Below are 20364 nucleotides of genomic sequence, written 5' to 3'. Positions count from 1 at the left end.
AAAATATTGCTATGAGAGATGTCTGAGAGTCTACGGCCTATGTTTTCTTCTAGGATTTTTATGGTTTTGTAAATTACATTTAGTCTTTTATCCATTTTGTGTTTATTTTGTGAATGGTGTAAGTTGGTGGTGTAGTTTGTTTGTTTTTTTGCATGTACCTGCCCAATTTTCCGAACACCATTTATTAAAGAGATTATTTTGACTCCATTGTATACTCTTGCCTCCTTAATTGACTATAAAGGAAGCAGTTTATTTCTGGGTTCTCTGTTTTGTTTTATTATCTGTCTGCCTATTCCTACATCAGTATCAGGCTGTTTTTATTACAATGGCCTTGTAGTAAGTACATTTGATATAGGAAGTGTGATATATCCTGCTTTGTTCTTCATTTTCAAGATTGCTGAGGGTATTTGGGTTCTTTTTTGGTTCCATGTAAATTTTTGGGTTATTTGTTCTAGATAAGTATGCCATTAGTATTTTAACAGGAATTGCACTGAATTTATAGATTGCTTTGGGTAAGATGAATATTTTAATGATGTTAATTCTTCCTATCCATGAACATGAAATATGCTTCCGCTTTGTATTTTTCTTAATTTCTTTTTTCAATGTCTTACAATTTTCCAAGTACAAATCTTTTACCCTCTTGGTTAAATTTATTCTTGGATGATGTTTTTTTTTGTTATTGTTTTTTTTTTTTGGTATTTTTCTGAAGTGAGAAGCAGGGGGTGGCAGACAGACTCTCACATGCGGCTGACCAGGATCCACCTGGCATGCCCACCAGGGTGCGATGCTTGGCCCATCTGGATGTTGCTCCACTGCAACTGGAGCCATTCTAAAGCCTGAGGTGGAGGCGATGGAGCCATCCTCAGTGCCTGGGCCAACTTTGCTCCCATGGAGCCTTGATTGTGGAAGGGGAAGAGAGAGAGAGAAAGGAAGGAGAGGAAGAAAGGTGGAGAAGCAGATGGGCACTTCTCTGTGCCCTGGCCAGGAATCGAACCTTGGACTTCCACATGCCATGCCAACGCTCTTCCACTGAGTCAACTGGCCAGGGCCAATGCTTTATTATTATTTTTTTTTGCTGCAATAGTAAATGGTATCATTTCCTTAATTTATTTCTCTCTCTGACTGTTCATTACTGGTATATAAAAATGCCGCTGATTTCTGAAAATTCATTTTATATTCTGCCATTTTGCTGACTTCATTTATCAGGTCTAGTAGTTTTTGGGTTTTTTTAATGGAGACTTCATGATTTTCTATTACAATATCATGTCATCAGCAAATAATGACAGTTTTACTTCTTCCTTTCTAATTTGGACGCCTTTTACTTGTCTGATTGCTGTGTCTAGGACTGCCCGTAGATTTGGGGTTTTGTATATTCATTTTCATTAGTTTCAAGGAAATTTTTTATGTATTTCTTGATCTAGTCTTTTTTTTTTTTTTTGTATTTTTCCAAAGCTAGAAACAGGGAGAGACAGACAGACTCCCGCATGTGCCCGACCGGGATCCACCCGGCACGCCCACCAGGGGCGACGCTCTGCCCACCAGGGGGCGATGCTCTGCCCCTCCAGGGCGTCGCTCTGTTGCAACCAGAGCCACTCTAGCGCCTGGGGCAGAGGCCAAGGAGCCATCCCCAGCACCCGGGCCATCTTTGCTCCAATGGAGCCTCGGCTGCGGAAGGGGAAGAGAGAGACAGAGAGGTAGGGGGCGGGGTGGAGAAGCAGATGAGCGCTTCTCCTGTGTGCCCTGGCTGGGAATCGAACCTGGGACTTCTGCACGCCAGGCCGACGCTCTACCACTGAGCCAACCGGCCAGGGCCGATCTAGTCATTTTTTAATAACATGTTTTTTAGCCTCAAAATGTTTGAATGTTTTTCAGTTTTTTGTATTGTAGTTGTTTTCTAGTTTTATACCATTGTGGTCAGAGAAGATGCTTGATATGATTTCAATCTTCTTAAATTTGTTGAGACTTATTTTTTGTCCTCACATGTAGTCTATCCTAGAAAAAGTACAGTGTGCACTTGAAAAGACTGTATATTCTGCTGCTTTGAGGTGAAATGTTCTGAAGCTATTAAGTCCAGTTGATGTAATGTGTCATTTGAAGCTGGTTTCTTTGTTGTTTTTCTGTCAGGAGGACCTATCTGTTGATGTCAGTGGTGTGTTAAAATCCCCTAATATTACTGTAGTGCTGTTGATCTCTTCCTTATGTCCATTAAAATTTGCTTTATATCTTTAGGTGCTCCTATATTGGGTGCCTAAGTATTTGCAATGCTTATATCCTCTTGTTGGATTGTTCCTTTTATCATTATGTAGTGACTTTCTTTGTCCCTTACTGTAACCTTTGTTTTAAAGATTATTTTATTAGATACGAGTTTTGCTGCTGCAGATTTTTTTTATTTCCATTAGCATGAAATATTTTTTTCCATCCCTTCACTTTCAGTCTGTATTTATCTTTTGTTCTGATGTGGGTCTCCTGTAGACAACATATGTATGGGTCCTGTTTTCTTATCCATTCAGCTCTTCTGTGTCTTTTGTTTGGAGCATTTAATTCATTTACATTTAAGGTTATTATTGATAAGTGCTTTTTTCTTCTAACTAAGAGGTGGTGAGATAGACAGACTCCCACATGTGCCTTGATGGGGATCCACCTGGCAACCCCTATCTGGGACCGATGCTGTACCCTTCTGGGGCCATGCTTACAACTGAGCTATTTTTAGCACCTGACATAGGGGCTCCATGGAGCCCCTGGGACTAGTGCTCTCAAACCAATTGAACCATGGCTGCAGAAGGAGAAAAGTGAGTGGAAAAGCAGATAGTTGCTTCTCCTGTGTGCCCTGACTGGGAATTGAACACAGGACATCCACATGCCGGGCTGACACCTTACCATTGGGCCAACACCTTACCATTGGGCCAACTGGCCAGGGTCAGATATGTGCTTATTTATTGCCATTTTATTCTTTAAACCTGCAATCTTCTTTCTCTTTTTCCCTTTGCTCTTCTTTTAGCAGGCCCTTTTGCATTTCTTAAAATACAGGTATGGTGGTGATGAACTCCTTGACCATTTTGTTGTCTGAAAAGTTCTTTATTTCTCCTTCAATTTTAAATGATAGCTTTGCTGAATAGCATAGTCTTGGTTGTAGGTTCTTGTTTTGCAACACTTTGAATATTTCTTTCCAGTCCCTTCTGGCCTGAAGTGTTTCAGTTGAGAAGTCAGATGTCAGCCTTGTGGGGGCTCCTTAGTAAACAATTTGTTGCTTTTCTCTTGTAGCTTTTAGGATTCCTTCTTTTTCTCTTATCTTTGGCATTTTATGTGTGTTTTGGTGTGGGCCTCTTTGGATTCATCTTTCATTGGACCTCTGTGCTTCTTGAACTTATGTGACTTATTCCTTCATCAGGTTAGGGAAGTTTTTAGTTATGATTTCTTCAAACAAGTTCTCTATCCCTTATTTGTCATCTTCTCCTTCAGGAACTCCTGTGATGTAGGTGTTTCACTTGATGTTGTCACAGAGGTCTCTTAGAGTTTCCTCAGCTTTCTTGAGCCTCTTTTATTTTTGCTGCTCTGCTTCTGTGCTTATATTTATCTTGTCCTCTAAATCACTAATTCAGTTGTCTGATTCATCCAACCTGCTGTTGTTTTCTTCTAATGCAGTCTTCATTTCAGATACTGTACTTGCCATTTTTAGCTGTTTCTCTTTTATCGTTTCAGTGATCTATTTAATGTTACTATCACTTTGTTTACGTTCTCACTGAGATCATTCATTCGTACTCTAAGATCCTTGAGCATCCTAATAACCATTATTTTAAATCTGCGTCTTGTAATTTGGTTGCTTCCATTTCATTTCTTTTTCTGTGGATTTCTCTTGTTGATCCATTTGGGGCATTTTTTTTTTTTTTTTTTGCCCATTTTGTCTGTGTATTAGGTAGCTCAGCTCTGACATTAAGATTTGTTGTGATGTTTTTATGAGGAATAGTGGGGTCAATGGTATTAACCTCCAGGCCACCCAAGCTCCTTGCTCGAGGGTTATATTTGCCCTCCTGTTCTAAGTGAGTCTTAGATGCTGTTGGCTTTTTTGTGGGTTGAGTTAACCCTTCAGGCTGGCTGGCTCTATGAAGGGTCAACCTTGCTCACATGTATGAGATGCTGTACAGTATCTGTCCAATGGGGCATAGTTATTCTCAGCAGGGTCTGGTGCCTGCTGGTCTCCTCCTTTGAGTATGCCATTTGTGTGGCTAGTTGAGACTAGTGTTGATGCAGTCTGCAACCCACTACTACTGCTTTTGTTGGTTCTGAGTCCTCTAGGGCAGGATTCCAGTATAGGTTCATGTTATACGTTGTTTGTAACCCACTGTGGGTTACCTATCTGGAGCATCCACTCTGTTCACTGTTTGTGTCTGTGTTTTCTGTGCCTAGGTGTGTGTGGGAACGGCCGACCTGTGTATGAGAATCAACTTACTCCTGCTTAGAGCTGAGAGAAGGTCCTTGAAGTGACCCAAATTCCTAAGACTTGCTTCTCCTTTTCAGCTGCTCTACCCCCTCTTGCAACTGCCTGGTCTTCCCAGAGTTTTCTGTAGAAAGGCTGTAGAGTGGGTTCAGACTGACCTCACCCCATTGACCCCTCCAGAGTTTGCAAGCTTGGAGGGTTAAGATAACAGGTCAGGAGGACAACATTAATGGGACCCCCTACTTTGGGGGTCTCTTAGTCAGAAGCTTGGTACAGGGAAAGTGGCCCCTACTCAGAGCATAATTTCTCAGCTATGGCTGCATACTGCAAATCTGTTTCTTCCCAGAGAGGTGATCAGTAGGTTCGAGTTGGATGAGGCCAACAGTCCCCTCTGCAGAAGTTCTTTCAACTGAGGAACCCCTGGTGTCAGGGAGGAAGATTGGGAGAGTCGTTTACTGGAGCTGGCTGCACACCTGAAACTGAGCTAGTTTTTGCCAGCACTGGGCCTGGGGGCAAGTAAGCAGAAGACTCAAGGTTCCCTGAGAATCACCTGCTGAGTCTGTTTGCTGGTGCTAAATAGGCATCAGGAAAGTTGATGGGTATGGCTCCCACCCCAGGGCCCCAGGTGTTTGTCCTGAATTTTTCTCAGACCTCAGTATGGTGTGGCCACTAAGAGTCTGGTGGATGTGGCCTCTGAAACCCAGAGATTTGGTTTGCCTCCAGTTTCAACAGTAATTTGTAGAAGATCAAAGAAAATTAATGTTATATTCCAAGAATGCATAGCAAAAATAGACTCTGGGAAACTCATAGGACAATTGGCATAGTTTAGTTAGCAAATACATTTCAAAGGAAATAAAAAAGTAGAGGAGGAATCCATAGATTAAAAGAAATTAAAATATAATTAGTTACAATGTGTGGATCTTACTTAGATCTTAATTTAAACAAACTTTTAAAAATTCACAAAACACTTAGAAATTGGAGCACTAACTGAACATTTGACACAATTAAGAATCATGATTATTTAGATTAATAATGGTTTTATTTTATTGCTTGATAATTCATATCTTTTGTGAATGTATATTGTTTGTAGATAAAATGAATCAGTGTCCTGGATTTACTTCAAAATAAAATGGGAGGGAGGTAGGAAGTGAATGGAAAGGTGAAGCATGTTTGGCCAATGAAACAAGGTCATTGTTAAAGTTGAATGATGGGTACATACAAGGCCATTATAATGCTTTTTTAACTCATATATATTTAAAACTTTCATTATGAAAATTTTAATTAAAGAAATAGGTAAAAGTATTAGTTTTTGTTTCATGGTCCAGTTACCGGACTACACTTGAAAAACAGAATAAAGGCTCCAAAAACTAGTTATGTAATAATATAAACAGTATAAAATATAAAATGAAATGACTAAGAATTTTTTTTTAAGTGAGAAGAAGGAAGCTAGAGAGACAGACTCCCACATGCACCCTGACCTGGGTCCACCTGGCACCCCACCACCACCTTCCATCTGGGCCTGATGTTAGAATCAGCTGAGCTATTCTAAGTGCCTGGGGACAATGCTCAAACCAGTCAAGCCACTGGCTGCCAGAGAAGAGAGAAACGGGGAGAGGAAGGAAAAGAAAAGCAGATGATTGCTTCTTGTGTGTTCTCTAACCAGAAATCAAATCCAGGACATTGGCACACTGGACCAACGTTCTATCCACTAAGCCAATTGGCCAGGGCGTAATAAATTATTTTAGCATAACTTTCCAATATAGATAAAACAAACTAATATATACAGTATATATATACTACATGATTTTGGTGAAATCAAAGTTAATTAAAGAGTTAATAGACACCTTTAAGTAGGTAAAAATGAAGGAATATACCTACCTCAGCTACTTAGAAAAGTTTTTTTTATAGACTAGAAAATAAGAAGCCATAGAAATATTTAATAGTGGGATTGTTTGAAGTTGTTAAACATTTTAAGAATCGGTACTTAGTGAAATAGTGAAATGTTAGACTATGTAAATAGACATTTCTTGTGAAAGAAATCAAATAGCCCTGTCCAAATAGCTCAGTTGATTAGAGCATCATCCCAAAGTGTGGAGGTTGCCATTTCTGGGCACATAGAGGAACAGATCAATGTTCGACCAATGTTCCTGTCTCTCTCCCTCCCTCTCTCCCTTCCTCATTCTCTAAAATCAATAAAATAACCATAAAACATTTTTTTAAATAAAAGGAAATCAATGTTCCTTCAGGAGATAGAGGAAAAGAGTAAGTTGTTTTGTAGAAACTAGGAGAATGTTCACAGAGCTTCGTTGCCACATATCTGGTCCCACTTTAATTAATATTCTGATTAGTTAGTGGAGAAGGGAACAGAAATTGACATTTACTGGGAACCTACCCTGTTCTAGGACATCCTGTGAGACAACTATTATTTCTAGTTTTACAGGTGAAGAAATGAGTGTCCAAAGTGATCAAACAACTTGCATTTAAGGATCCAATGCTAAGTCTTCATAACTGCTGAAAGCCTAAAACTTATTAACCAATTAAAGCAAATGTTGCTTTTTAGTCAATGATTTTATTATTATTTAAGACAAAATGTTAGCAAACTTTTGACACATTTTATAACAGAATTAAATTATTTTAAGGATATGATTGTAATCATCTGTATCGTTTACATATTCTGTCTTCACAAGATATTTGATATTATTCACTGAAATTCAGTACTAGAAAAACAGATTCTAGTTTAGGTCATGTTATATTTTATTTTTCATTTAAGGGGAGATAAAAGATTCTTAGGTTTGTATTGATACTCTAGTATTTATAATAACTTCATAAAAATGGAATGACTGGTTATTGAAACTTCCTATCTATCTTCTTTATTGTTAAGTATACACAGGTAAGAAGTTTTGCAGAAATAGTCATGCTTTGATTTGGTTTTGAAAGGACAAGTGAATTCCAATTGTATCATAAAATCATTGTTTTAATCTTTTTTCTCTTTAGTACTACGGAGTGATAATTTCTTGCACTTACTGCAAACTGACAATGTTCAAATAGGATCTACAGTCATGACTATGCTACAGAATATACTACAGATCAACAGGTGACTTGGTTTTACAAAATATTTATAATTTTTTATTTTTGATTAGCAACATTACCAATTTCATTTCAATTTTGCTGAAATCAATTGCATGTGGATTGTATATGATACTTATCATTGTTTTTTAGAAAAAGAATGAAAATTACATGCTTTACAACACAGGAAATCTGTTGAATTAGTATCATATCTGAGCTTATGATTTTCCACCAAATTTCACACTTGGTGAAGAAAAACCACTGTCATTTCTGAAGAAAAATGTTGGATCACAATTAAAAAGTTTAATTATATATTTGTTTAGCAAACTGCAAGCTCAGTATTGTGCCAGGTGCTATAGAAGGGCCTAAAAAACGTAATAGACAATTTTCCCAAGTTAAAATTCAAAGGCAGAGCATGTACACTTGAAATAACTGGATTTTTTTACTTTAATAGTGGATTTATTAAACACCTATGTTTCCGGTATGTGTGTCTGTTGTTAGGTTTACCAAATTGATTAAGATATAAACCTTGTCTTCAAATAGCTTACAATATAGTGAAATAGACTGACACATGAACATAATCATAGTGTATTAAATATATTGAAGGTGTATACAAAAGTTAGGAGGTTCTAACTCAGACTTAGGGGAAATGCTTCTTGGAGAAGGTAACTCCTGAAATGAAACTTTAAGAACGAGAAATTAGGCCCTGGCTAGTTGGCTCGGTGGTAGAGCATCGGCCTGGGGTGTGGATGTCCTGGGTTCAATTCCTGGTCAGGGCACACAGGAGAAGCGAGCATCTGCTTCTTTACCCCTTATTCCTCCCCCTTCTCTCTCTCTCCCCCTGTCTCCATCCCCCTCCTTCTCTCTTCTCTGCCTGCAACCATGGCTCAATTGGTTTGAGCATGTTGGCTTGGGTGCTGAGGATGACTTCGTGGAGCCTCTGCCTCAGGTGCTAAAAATAGCTCAGTTGTGAGCATGGCCCCAAATGGGCAGAGCATTGGCCCAAGATGGGGATTGCCCGGTGGATCCCAGTTGGGGTACATGCCGGAGTCTTTCTGTCTTCTGAGAAATAGCCAGGGAGGACAAAGAGAAAGCAGTATTTCTATGCAGAGGTAACAAGGTAAGCAAATGCACAGAGATAAGAAACATGTTGAGGGTGAAGAATAGGTACAGTTTATTATTGCCAGCATTTAAAGTTTGATATGTGGAGGTGGCTGTCCAGGTTTGTAGAAACTTGTCATGAAGAGCTTGTATGCTGTGTTAAGAAAACGTAGTTTTATTATATGGGAAATAGGGACAATTGCAAGATTTTTAAAATGGTCAGATTACATTTCACTTATGTTATTTTGGTCACTGGGGAGGAAATATTTAAAGGACATAAAGCTCTAGAAAAAGAAGGCAATTAGAGGAAGAAACCACAGTAATCCAAGTAAAAAGTAAAGGATTTTAAAAACTAGTGACTAAAAATCATCAGTACTTCACTTCCACTTGGGATCAAAATGGAAGGATAGAAATGGATTTACCTTACCACCTGGGAAAAAAAAATCTACCAGGCAAAACATGAAATAAACAGTTTTCAAGAAACTGGACTTCAGTCAATGAAAGGAAATGAGCCCTGAGAAAAAGGAATGAGCAAGGTAAACCTAACAGTTTCCTTAATAACATTTACGGAATTTCTGGCTATCATGAAGGAGGGATATCCCAGCTAGACTGAGTTGAAGAGAGAGCTGAGAGTCTGGGGAAAACAAAACAGCTAGAGTTCTCAAGACAGAATAGGATAGAAGAGAGAGCCACATAGACAACCCTAGGCATCTATAGAGTGTTCCTTTCCAAGTATTCAGTAGCATGCAGGTCACATATGTGATAGAAAATTACCCAAAGTCAGGGAGAACAGTAATCCAAAAGGATTAAAAGGAGTGGTATCAAAAGGTCACACAGAGTCAAGAATACTACCTGATTCTAACAGCCAAACTGGAAAACGTCATGAATAAAGGAGTACTGTATAGTAGGGTACTCAGGAAGGTTTTTTCACCTTGTTAGTGGGGGATAATTACCACTAGACTCGGCACTATTCTGGACCATCCAAACAAAATAAAAACAGGATCCAAAATGATCAAATTATTTTCAAGTAATTGAATTGCATCTAAATCTTTATTGTAAAGTACAAAGGGGCAGGAAATTTAGCAGAAAAGGTTGTGCTTTGATTTGACTTTAAAAGGTACCATCACAGAATCTTTTTTTTTTTTTTTTTTTACAGAGAGAGTCAGAGAGGGATAGACAGGGACAGACAGACAGGAATGGAGAGATGAGAAGCATCAATCATTAGTTTTTCGTTGCGCTTTGCAACACCTTAGTTGTTCATTGATTGCTTTCTCATATGTGCCTTGACCGCGGGCCTTCAGCAGACCGAGTAACCCCTTGCTTGAGCCAGCGACCTTGGGTCCAAGCTGGCGAGCTTTTGCTCATATTAGATGAGCCCGCACTCAAACTGGCAACCTCGGGGTCTCGAACCTGGGTCCTCAGCATCCCAGTCCGACGCTCTATCCACTGCGCCACCGCCTGGTCAGGCCCATCATAGAATCTTTGATCTTTCTTTTTCTCTTCCTTTAGTGATGCAAAGTGATAATTTCTTGCAGTCACTGCAAACTGATCATGCTCAGAAAGAATCGATAACTAGCCCGACCAGTGGACAGATGCTGAAGACCCAGGTTTGAAAACCTGAGTTTGCCAGCTTGAGCAGCACTGGCTCACCAGCTTGAACATGGGGTCCCGGCTTGAGTGTAGGATCATAGACATGACCTCATTGTCTCTGGCTTCAGCCCCCAAAGTCTCTGGCTTGATGCCCAAGGTCACTGGCTTGAGCAAGGGGACACTGGTTGGGTAGAGTTCCCCAGTTAAGGCACATATGAGAAAGCAATCAATGAACAACTAAAGTGCCACAAGTATGAGTTGATGCCTCTCATCTCTCTTCCTTCCTGTTTGTCTTTCTGTCGGTTTTGCTAAAAAAAAAAAATATATATATATATAATATGTATATATATATATTATATATGTAATTATAACTGTTAAAACAGTGCAGATCAGTAGGCAACCTGATTTTACAAAATGTTACTGATTTTTTTTTTTTTAGTGTTTTGGTCAGAACCATTACCAATTTTGCTAAATCATTGCTTGCATATGATTTTTACATGGTTCTTGAAAATATTTAACCAAAAGAAAAACAGGTATTTTTAGGAATACAAAAATATCTAGCACCCAACAAGATAAAAATTTATACAAGTACCAGGAATGCAAGCAAGCAGGAAAACAGAACCCACAATAATATGAATCAGTTGATCAAGACTGACATATATGTTATAAGTAACAGACAAGGCCATTAGAACAGTTATTATAGCTATTTTCCCATATGTTCAGGATATTGAATAGAGGCATACATAAGATCCAAACTGAACTTCTAGACATGAAAACTACAATGTCTGAGTTGAAAGTACACTGCATTGGCTTAATAACAAATTAACACTGCATAAGATTAGTGTATTTGAAGACAGAGCAGTAGAAGCTATCCAAAACAAAACAGAGAAGAATAAGCAAAAAGGAGAAAGGAAGGAAAAGGAAGGCAGGGAGGGAATATAGTGATCTGCAGTACTATTTCAAACAGCTTTATATAGTATAATCAGAGTACTTAAATGAGATAGTAGAGTCAAAAGAAAATATTTGAAGAAATAGTTGCTGAAAAATTTCCAAATTTGATGAAAATCATAACCTTGAAGATTCAAGAAGCTCATTAAACCCCAAGGACAAATAAGTTTGAAGGAAATTCTACTTGAAGGCATATTGTATATAAAGTGCTTAAAACAGTGATAGAAGATATTAAAAGAAGCCAGAAGGAAAAAGGTATCATATACAGAAAAATGACCATGAGGATGACAGCAATTTTATCAGAAGCAATGCAAGCAAAAAGATAGTTGAGCAACATTTAAAAAGAAATTTTTTTTAGGCTGACCAGGCAGTAGCACAATAGATAGAGAATCCTCCTGGGACACTGAGGACCCAGGTTCAAAACCCCAACATTGCTGACTAGAGCATGGGCTCATCCAGCTTGAGCACAGGCTCACCAGATTGAACACAGGTTTGCCAGCTTGAGCGCATGGATGCCAGCTTGAGCGTGAGATCATAGACATGAGCCAAGGGGTCACTGGCTCAGCTGGAGCCCCACAGTACATATGTAAAAGCAATCAATGAACAACTAACAAATAAGGTCTGCAACTATGAGTTGATGCTTCTCATCTCTCTCCCTTCCTGTTTCTCTTTTATCTCTCTCTCTCTCTCTCCAAAAATAAAAATAAAGTGTTTTTGGCCTTGGCCAGAGGCTCAGTGGATAGAGCATCAACTCAGGATATGGACTTCCCAGGTTTGATTCCTGGTCAGGGTATATAGGAGAAGCTACCATCTGCTTCTTCCTGTCCCCCTTTCTCTCCTGTAGCCAGTGGCTCTGTTGTTTTGAGTGTTTCCCCAGAAGCTGAGGACAGTTCCATTGGAACACATCGGCCTCAGGCTCTAAAAATACCTCTGTACTTGAGCATTAGCCCCTGGTGGGGTTGCCAGGTGGATCCCAGTTGGGGTGCATGTGGGAATCTGCCTCACTATCTCTAAAAAAAAAATGTAATTGAAAATTTTTTATTAATGTAGTTGACATATAATATTTTAATTTCAGGTATACAACATATTGAGTGGACATTTATATACCTTATGATGTGATCACCATGATCAGTCTAGTACAGGGGTCAGGAACCTTTTTGGCTGAGAGAGCCATGAACGCCACATATATTAAAATGTAATTTCGTGAGAGCCATACAACGACCTGTGTACCTTACGCATTATCCAATAAAAAGTTGGTGTTGTCCCGGAGGACAGCTGTGATTGCTTCAGCCACCCACAACTATGAACATGAGCAATAGGAAATGAATGGATTGTAATACATGAGAATGTTTTATATTTTTAACATTATTATTTTTTTTACTAAAGATTTGTCTGCGAGCCAAATGCAGCCACATCTGGCTCGTGAGCCATAGGTTCCCGACCCTTGTTATATAAAGTCAGCATTACCTTAATACCAAAACCAAAGACATGAGAAACTACTCATCAATGTACTCATGAACACAAATGTAAAGAATTCTAAAAATTTAGCAAGTTGTATCCAAGAATATATTAAAAAGCCAATATAATTTTTTAAGCAAGGGAGAGGGGGGGGAGGGAGGGACAGACAGGAAGGAAGAGAAATGAAGAAGCATCAGCTTGTCATCATGGCACCTTAGTTGTTCATTGACTGTTTTTTTATACGTACCTTGACCAGGGGGCTCCAGGGAGCCAGTGATCCATTGCTCAAGACAGCAACTTGGGCTCAGACCAGCAACCTTGGGCTTCAAGCCAGTGACATTTGGGTTTAAGCCAATGGCCATGGGGTTGTGTGTATAATCCCATGCTCAACTGGTGAGTTTGCACTCGAACTGGATGATTTCATGCTCTAGCCAGTGACCTTGGGGTTTCGAACCTGGGTGTTCAGCATCCCAGGCTGATGCTCTATCCAGTATGCCACCACTGGTCAGATAAAGTGTCTTTTGATTTCCTCCTTGATTTCATTGTTAGCCCATTCATTGTCTAGTAACATTTAGCCACCATGTCTTTGTGTATTTTTTAAGTTTCTTTTCTTGTGATTGTGATTGATTTTTAATTTTATACCATTATATCCAGAAAAGATGATTGATACGATTTCAGTCTCCTTAAGTTTGAGACTTTGTTTATGTCCTAACATGTGGTCTATCATAGAAAATGTTCCTTGTGCACTTGAAAAGAATGTATATTCTGCTTTGGAATGAAATGCTCTGAAGACATCACTTAAATCCATCTGATCTATTGTGTCATTTAAGGCCCCTGTTTCCTTATTGGTTTTCTTTCTGGAAGATGCCAGTGGAGTGTTAAATTTTCCTATTATGACAATATTACTGTCAAAGATTGACAAACCTGTAACCAAATTCATCAATAAAAAAAAGAGTATATAAATAAAATTAGTAATGAAAGAGGAGAAGCATCAACTGACATCAAAGAAATTCAAAGAATTGTAAGAAAATGCCTGACCAGGCAGTGGCGCAGTGGATAGAGCGTCGGGCTGGGATGTGGAGGACCCAGGTTCGAGACCCTGGGTTGCCAGCTTGAGCGCTGGCTCACCGGCTAGACCCAAGGTCACTGGCTCGAGCAAGAGGTTACTTGGTCTGCTGTAGCCCCACTGTCAAGGCACATATGAAAAAGCAATCAGTGAACAACTAAGGTGTCACAACGAAAAAACTGACAATTGATGCTTCTCATCTCTCTTCATTCCTGTCTGTCTGTCTCTATCTATCCTTCTCTCTGACTCTCTCTCTGTCTCTGTAAAGAAAAGTAAAAAATAAATAAAAAATAAATAAATTTAGAAAATATTACCAACAAATATAAGCCAACAAATTGGACAATCTGCACAAAATGAGTAAATTCCTAGAGATACACAATATTTTAAAACTGAATTGGAAGAATCTGAGAATCTGGACAGACAGATTACAAGTAGTAAAATTGAAGCACTAATGAAAAACTTCCAAAGAACAGAAGTCCAGAACCAGATGACTTCACAGGTGAATTTTACCAAATGTTCAAGGAAAAACTAACATCTATTCTTCTTAAAGTATTTCAACAAATTCAAGGGTAGAGAAGACTCCCAAACTCATTTTATGAGGCCAGGATTATCCTAATTTCAAAACCAGATGAAGACACTAAAGAAAGAAAACTATAGGCCAATATCACTGATAAATGCTGAAGCCCTCAATAAAATATTAGCAAACTGTATCCAGCAATACATTTAAAAGGTCATAAACCATGATTAAGTGGGATTTATTCTGGAGATGTAGAATTGGTACAATATCCACAAGTCAATCAACGGTGATACACCACATAAACAAAATGAAGGATAAAAATCACATGATTGTACCAATAGATGCTGAAAAAAGCATTTGATAAAATTTAGCACTGATATATGATTAAAAAGAACTCTCAACAAAGTGGAATAGAGGCAATATACCTCAATGTAATAAAGGCCATATATGACAACCCAACAGCCAGCGTCATACTCAGTGGGCAAAAGCCATAGGCATTTTCCTTAAGATCAGAAACAAGACAGGGATGTCTGTTTTTACTGTTTTTATTCATCATAGTACTAGAAGTCCTAGCCACAGTAATTAGACAAGAAGAAGAAATTAAAAGTGCATCTAAATTGAGAAGGAAAAAGTAAAACTGTCATTATTTGCAGGTGACATGATACTGCATATAGAGAACCCTAAAGATTCTACCAAAAAAACTGCTAGAACTAATAGATGAATTTAACACAGTAGCAGGATACAAAATAAAAATCCAGAAATTAGTTGCATTTTTATGCACCAATCATTATAAGATAGCAATCCTACTTACAATTGTGTAAAAAAAAAAATCTAGGAATAATTTTAACCAAGGATGTAAAAGACCAGTACTCGGAAAATTATAAGACACTGAAGAAAAAATTGAAGAAGATACAAATAAGTGGAAGCATATGCCATATTTATGGATTCAACTTGATTCTATTAAGATACCAATGGCATAATTCACAGAACTAGAATAAATATTCCAAAAATTCCTATGGAACCATAAAAGACCCCAAATAACAACAGCAATCTTGAGAAGGAAGAACAAAGTCAGAGGCTTCACACTACCTGAAATCAAGTTATACTACAAGACAAGACTATAGGAATCAAAACAGCATGGAAATGACATAAAAACTGACATAGATCAAGGAACAGAATAAAGAGCCCAGAATTAAAACCATATCTTTATGGTCAGTTAGTATTTGACAAAGAAGGCAAGAACATACAATGGGGTAAATACAGTCCATTCATAAATGGTGTTGGAAAAAATGGACAGGTGTGAAAAAAATGAAACTAGACCACCTTCTTACACCATATCTAAGAATAAACTCAAAATCGATGAAAGACTGAATTATACGACTTGAAACCATTACAATTCTAGAAGAAAACAGTAAAATCTTGGACATGTCTCATAGCAGTATTTTTTTGGATATATCTCCTTAGGCTGAGAAACAAGAAAAATAAATTAATCGGATTACATCAGACTATAAAAAGTGTTTGTGCAGCAAAAGGAAACCATCAACAAAATGAGCTGACAGTACAAAGAATGGTAGAACATATTTGCCGGTGATACATCTGATTCGGGGTTTATATCAAAAATTTATAAAGTTATAAAACTCCACCAAAAAAACAAAAACAAATAATCCAATTTACAAATGAGCAAAGGACCTGAATACACTTCTCCAGAGAGACAAACTTATGGCCAATAGACATGAAAAATGCTTATCGTCACTAATCAACAGAAATGCAAATTAAAACAACAACGGAATATCACCTCACACCTGTCCGAATGACAGTCATCAACAAATCAACAAGCAAATGTTGGTGAAGATGTGTAGAAAAGGGAAACCTTGTGTTGGTAGGAATGCAGATTGGTGCAACCAATGGAGTTACCTCAAAAAATTTAAAATAGAACTACTTTATGACCCAGCAATTCCATTTATTAGACTATATCAAAAGAAACAAACACTAGTTAAAAAGAAAATATGCACTCCTATGTTCACTGCAGCATTATTTACAATAGACAAGATATGGAAGCAGCCCATATGTCCGTAAGTAGATGAGCAGATCAAAAAGCTGTGGTACGCCTGCCCTCTGGTTGCACAGTAGACAGAGCATCGACCTGGAACACTGAGTTGGCCAGTTTGAAACCCTGGGCTTGCCTGGTCAAGGCACATATGCCAGGTCATCAATGAACAACTAAAGTGAAGCAACTATGGGTTGATGCTTCTCATTCCCCCAACCCTTCCTCTCTCTGTAAAATCAGAAAAATCATTTTTAAAAAGATTTTTTTTTAAAAAGCTGTGATATGGCCTTGGCTGCTTGGCTCAGCAATAGAGCATCAGCCTGGCGTGTGGAAGTCTCATGTGCAATTCCCAGTCAGAGCACACAGGAGAAACAACCATCTACTTCTCCACCCCTACCCACTCCTACCCCCTTTTTCTCTCCCTTCCCCTCCCGCAACCATGGCTTGAATGGCTCAAGCAAAGTTGGCCCTGGGTGCTGAGGATGGCTACATGGCCTCTGCTTTAGTTGCTAAAATAGCCTGGTTACTCAGCAGATGGTTCCCTGGTAGGGGCTTGCCAGGTGGATCTTGGTCAGGGTGCATGCAAGAGCCTGTCTCTGCCTCCCTGCCTCTCACTTAATAAAAAAAACAAACTGAGGTACATTTACACAATGGAATACTACTAAGCCATAAAAAAGAAGGAAAGCTTACCTTTTGTGACAGAATAGCTGGACCTAGAAAGTACAGTGGTCCCTCGTCTATTGTGGGGGTTAGGTTCTAGAACCCCCTGCAATAGGTGAAAATGCACAAAGTAGCGACCTTTATTTTATTATTTATATATTGTTTAAGGCTTTATAAACCATCCTTACAGTCTTATAAACCGTTCCCACACTCTTATGAACACTTCCTATGCTCCTAACCACTTTAATCTACACTCTTAAACCTATGTAATTTTAACAATAGATAAAATTTTATATGGGTACTTACCAGTGAATATACTACAACTTGAGTGGTGATGTTTTAATTAATATTTTTAATATTGTTTTCAATTTTTTAGGCTAAAAAATGCTTATTTTACCACAAAAATAATAAATATATTAAAATACCTATATACCACAAAATTCCGTGATATAGTGAAAAATCCACAATACAAAATTAGATATGTAAATTTAAAAATCCACTATACTGTGAGACTGCGAAAAGTGAACCACGATATGGCGAGAGACTACTGTATTCTGATGAAATGAACCAGTCAGAGACACAAGTACCATATAATCTCACTCATGTGAAATCTAATGAACAAAATAACCAAACAAAATAGAAACAGACAACAGACTGACAGCTGTCAGAGTGGAGGGCAGCTAGAAAGCAGGATAAAAATGATAAAGGGGCTTGACCTGTGTTGGCGCAGTGGGATAAAGCATCGACCTGGAAGTGCTGAGGCCGCCGGTTCGAAACCCTGGGCTTGCCTGGTCAGGACACATATGGGAGTTGATGCTTCCAGCTCCTCCCCCCTTCTCTCTCTCTGTCTCTCCCCTCTCTCTCTCTCTCTCCTCTCTAAAATGAATAAATTTTAAAAAAATGATAAAGGGATTGGCCCTGGCCGGTTGGCTCAGCGGTAGAGCGTCGGCCTGGCGTGCGGGGGACCCGGGTTCAATTCCCGGCCAGGGCACACAGGAGAAGCGCCCATTTGCTTCTCCACCACCCCCCCTTCCTCTCTGTCTCTCTCTTCCCCTCCCACAGCCGAGGCTCCATTGGAGCAAAGATGGCCCGGGCGCTGGGGATGGCTCCTTGGCCTCTGCACCAGGCGCTAGAGTGGCTCTGGTCGCTCGTGGCAGAGCGACACCCCAGAGGGGCAGAGCATCGCCCCCTGGTGGGCAGAGCATCGCCCCTGGTGGGCGTGCTGGGTGGATCCTGGTCAGGCGCATGCGGGAGTCTGTCTGACTGTCTCTCCCCGTTTCCAGCTTCGGAAAAATACAAAAAAAAAAAAAAAAAAATGATAAAGGGATTAAGCAAAAGGAGAAAAAAACCTCATAGACACAGACAATATGGTGATTACCAGATGGACAGGGGGAAGTAAGTGAGGATATAGAAGCGATAAATGGTGATTAAAAGAGATTTGACTTGGTGTGGTGAACACACAATACAGTATGCAGATGAGGTATTATAGAATTGTACACCTGAAAACTGTATAATTTTATTAACCAATGTCACCCCAGTGAATTAAAACTCTCAGCAAAGTAGTAATAGAAGGTAGTACTTCCTCAGTCTGATTAAGGAAAAACCTATAGCTGAGATACTTAATGGTAGATTACTAAATGCTTCCCCTGTAAGATCATGAACAAGACAAGGATGCCCACTTTGATCATTTCTAAACGTACTGGAGTTTCTAGTCAGTACAATCAAACAAGGAAAAGAGAAGTTATCCATATGTACAGGAAGACTCAAAACTTTCTGTGTTTGGGGATAGCACTATTATCTGTATAAAGAAATTTGATGGAATGTACAAAGAAGCCACTAAAACCAATTGAGTATAACAAGGGTAGTAGAATACAGGATCAATATTAAATATAAATTGAATTTTTATATCCATCGAGTAATACTCGGAAACTGAAATTTCAGAATTGCTATTTATAATAGCATAAAAATATGAAATGTGTAGGGTTAAATCTGATAAAAGATGAAAGACCTATTTACTTAAAAGTATAAGAATTTGCTGAAGGGAATTGCAGAACATGTAAATAAAGGAGAGATTTGCTGTGCTGATAGATCAATGGTACAATATTGTGAAGATTTTGTTTTATTTATTTATTTTAAGTGAAAGGAGGGGAGATAGACTCCCACATGTGCGCTGACTGGGATCCACCCAGCAAATGTTTCCCCATCTGGAACCAATGTTTGCTAAGCTATCCTCAGCACCTGGGCCAGTGCTCAAACCAGTCAAGCCACTCACTGCAAGAGGGGGTGAGAGAGAGAAAGGGGGGATAAAGGGGAAGAGAAGCAATGGTCGCTTCTCATGTGTGCCCTGACTGGGGTTCAAACCCGGGACTTCTGCATACTGGATTGATGCTCTATACACGAGCCATCTGACCAGGGCAAGATTTGAATTCTCTGTAAATTGATATACAGAAGGTCTTCGAATAACATATTGTTCAATGTTGTTTTGTTAGAACATTGGTGATACGTTGTAGGAACTTAACTCTTGTTTAATCCATTAGCCTATGGTAAAATTGTTTATATGTAATTTTGCTTAATGACACAGACCCTGCTGACATCATCAATTGAAGACCTTACTGTTTACCTTAAACATAATCCTCATCAAAATCCCATTTTTGCAGAAATTGATAAGCGAATCTACTAGAATCCACATAAAAGTCAAAAGAACTAAAATATAAAATAGCCCACCCTACAACGTTGGGAGACCTAACAGTACCTAATTTTAAGACTTTTTAATAAAGCTGATATAATTGAGACAGTGAGGTATTGGTACAAAGATAAGCAAATACAGTGTGTCCGTAAAGTCATGGTGCACTTTTGACCGGTCACAGGAAAGCAACAAAAGACAATAGAAATGTGAAATCTGCACCAAATAAAAGGAAAACCCTCCCAGTTTCTGTAGGATGATGTGGCAGCATGTGCGCGTGTGCAGATGATGACGTAACACCGTGTATACAGCAAAACAGTCCACGGTCATGCCAGTTGAGATGTGGATGGTACAGAGGAAAGTTCAATGTGTTCTGTGGCTCGCTAAATTCGAAACCATAACCAAAGTGCAATGTGAATATCGGCGCATTTATAACAAAGCGCCACCACATAGGAATAACATTACTCGGTGGGATAAGCAGTTGAAGGAAACCGGCAGTTTGGTGGAGAAACCCTGTTCTGGTAGGCCGTCAGTCTGTGGAGGGATAGCTACCTAAGGAGCTCTAAAAAATCTGTATGTGAGCCCACATCGAACTGCACTGAATAGGTATGAAACTAGGAGAGTTTTCCTTTTATTTGGTGCAGATTTCACATTTCTATCGTCTTTTGTTGCTTTCCTGTGACCGGTCAAAAGTGTACCATGACTTAACGGACACACTGTATATCATTGGAACAGTGTAGAATCCTTACATAGAATCACACATGTGTGAACAATTGATATTTAAAAGGAGTAT

The 20364-nt window shown here is 38.9% G+C and overlaps 1 protein-coding gene across 5 annotated transcripts in view; it reads left to right on the top strand.

Moving 5' to 3' along the window:
• Positions 1-20364, top strand: part of IQCB1 (IQ motif containing B1) — a 70019-nt gene that overhangs the window by 16297 nt on the left and 33358 nt on the right. For all 5 annotated transcript variants that reach the window (XM_066346949.1, XM_066346945.1, XM_066346947.1 and 2 more), the window contains one exon: positions 7430-7529. In XM_066346949.1, the coding sequence (XP_066203046.1) occupies positions 7430-7529 (100 nt within the window). The remainder of the gene's footprint in view (positions 1-7429; positions 7530-20364) is intronic.

This window comes from Saccopteryx leptura, chromosome 8 (assembly GCF_036850995.1).
Source record: "Saccopteryx leptura isolate mSacLep1 chromosome 8, mSacLep1_pri_phased_curated, whole genome shotgun sequence".
Taxonomy (NCBI): domain Eukaryota; kingdom Metazoa; phylum Chordata; class Mammalia; order Chiroptera; family Emballonuridae; genus Saccopteryx; species Saccopteryx leptura.
The sequence above is the reverse complement of the archived record's forward strand: the minus strand, read 5'-3'. Positions and strand labels throughout refer to the sequence as shown.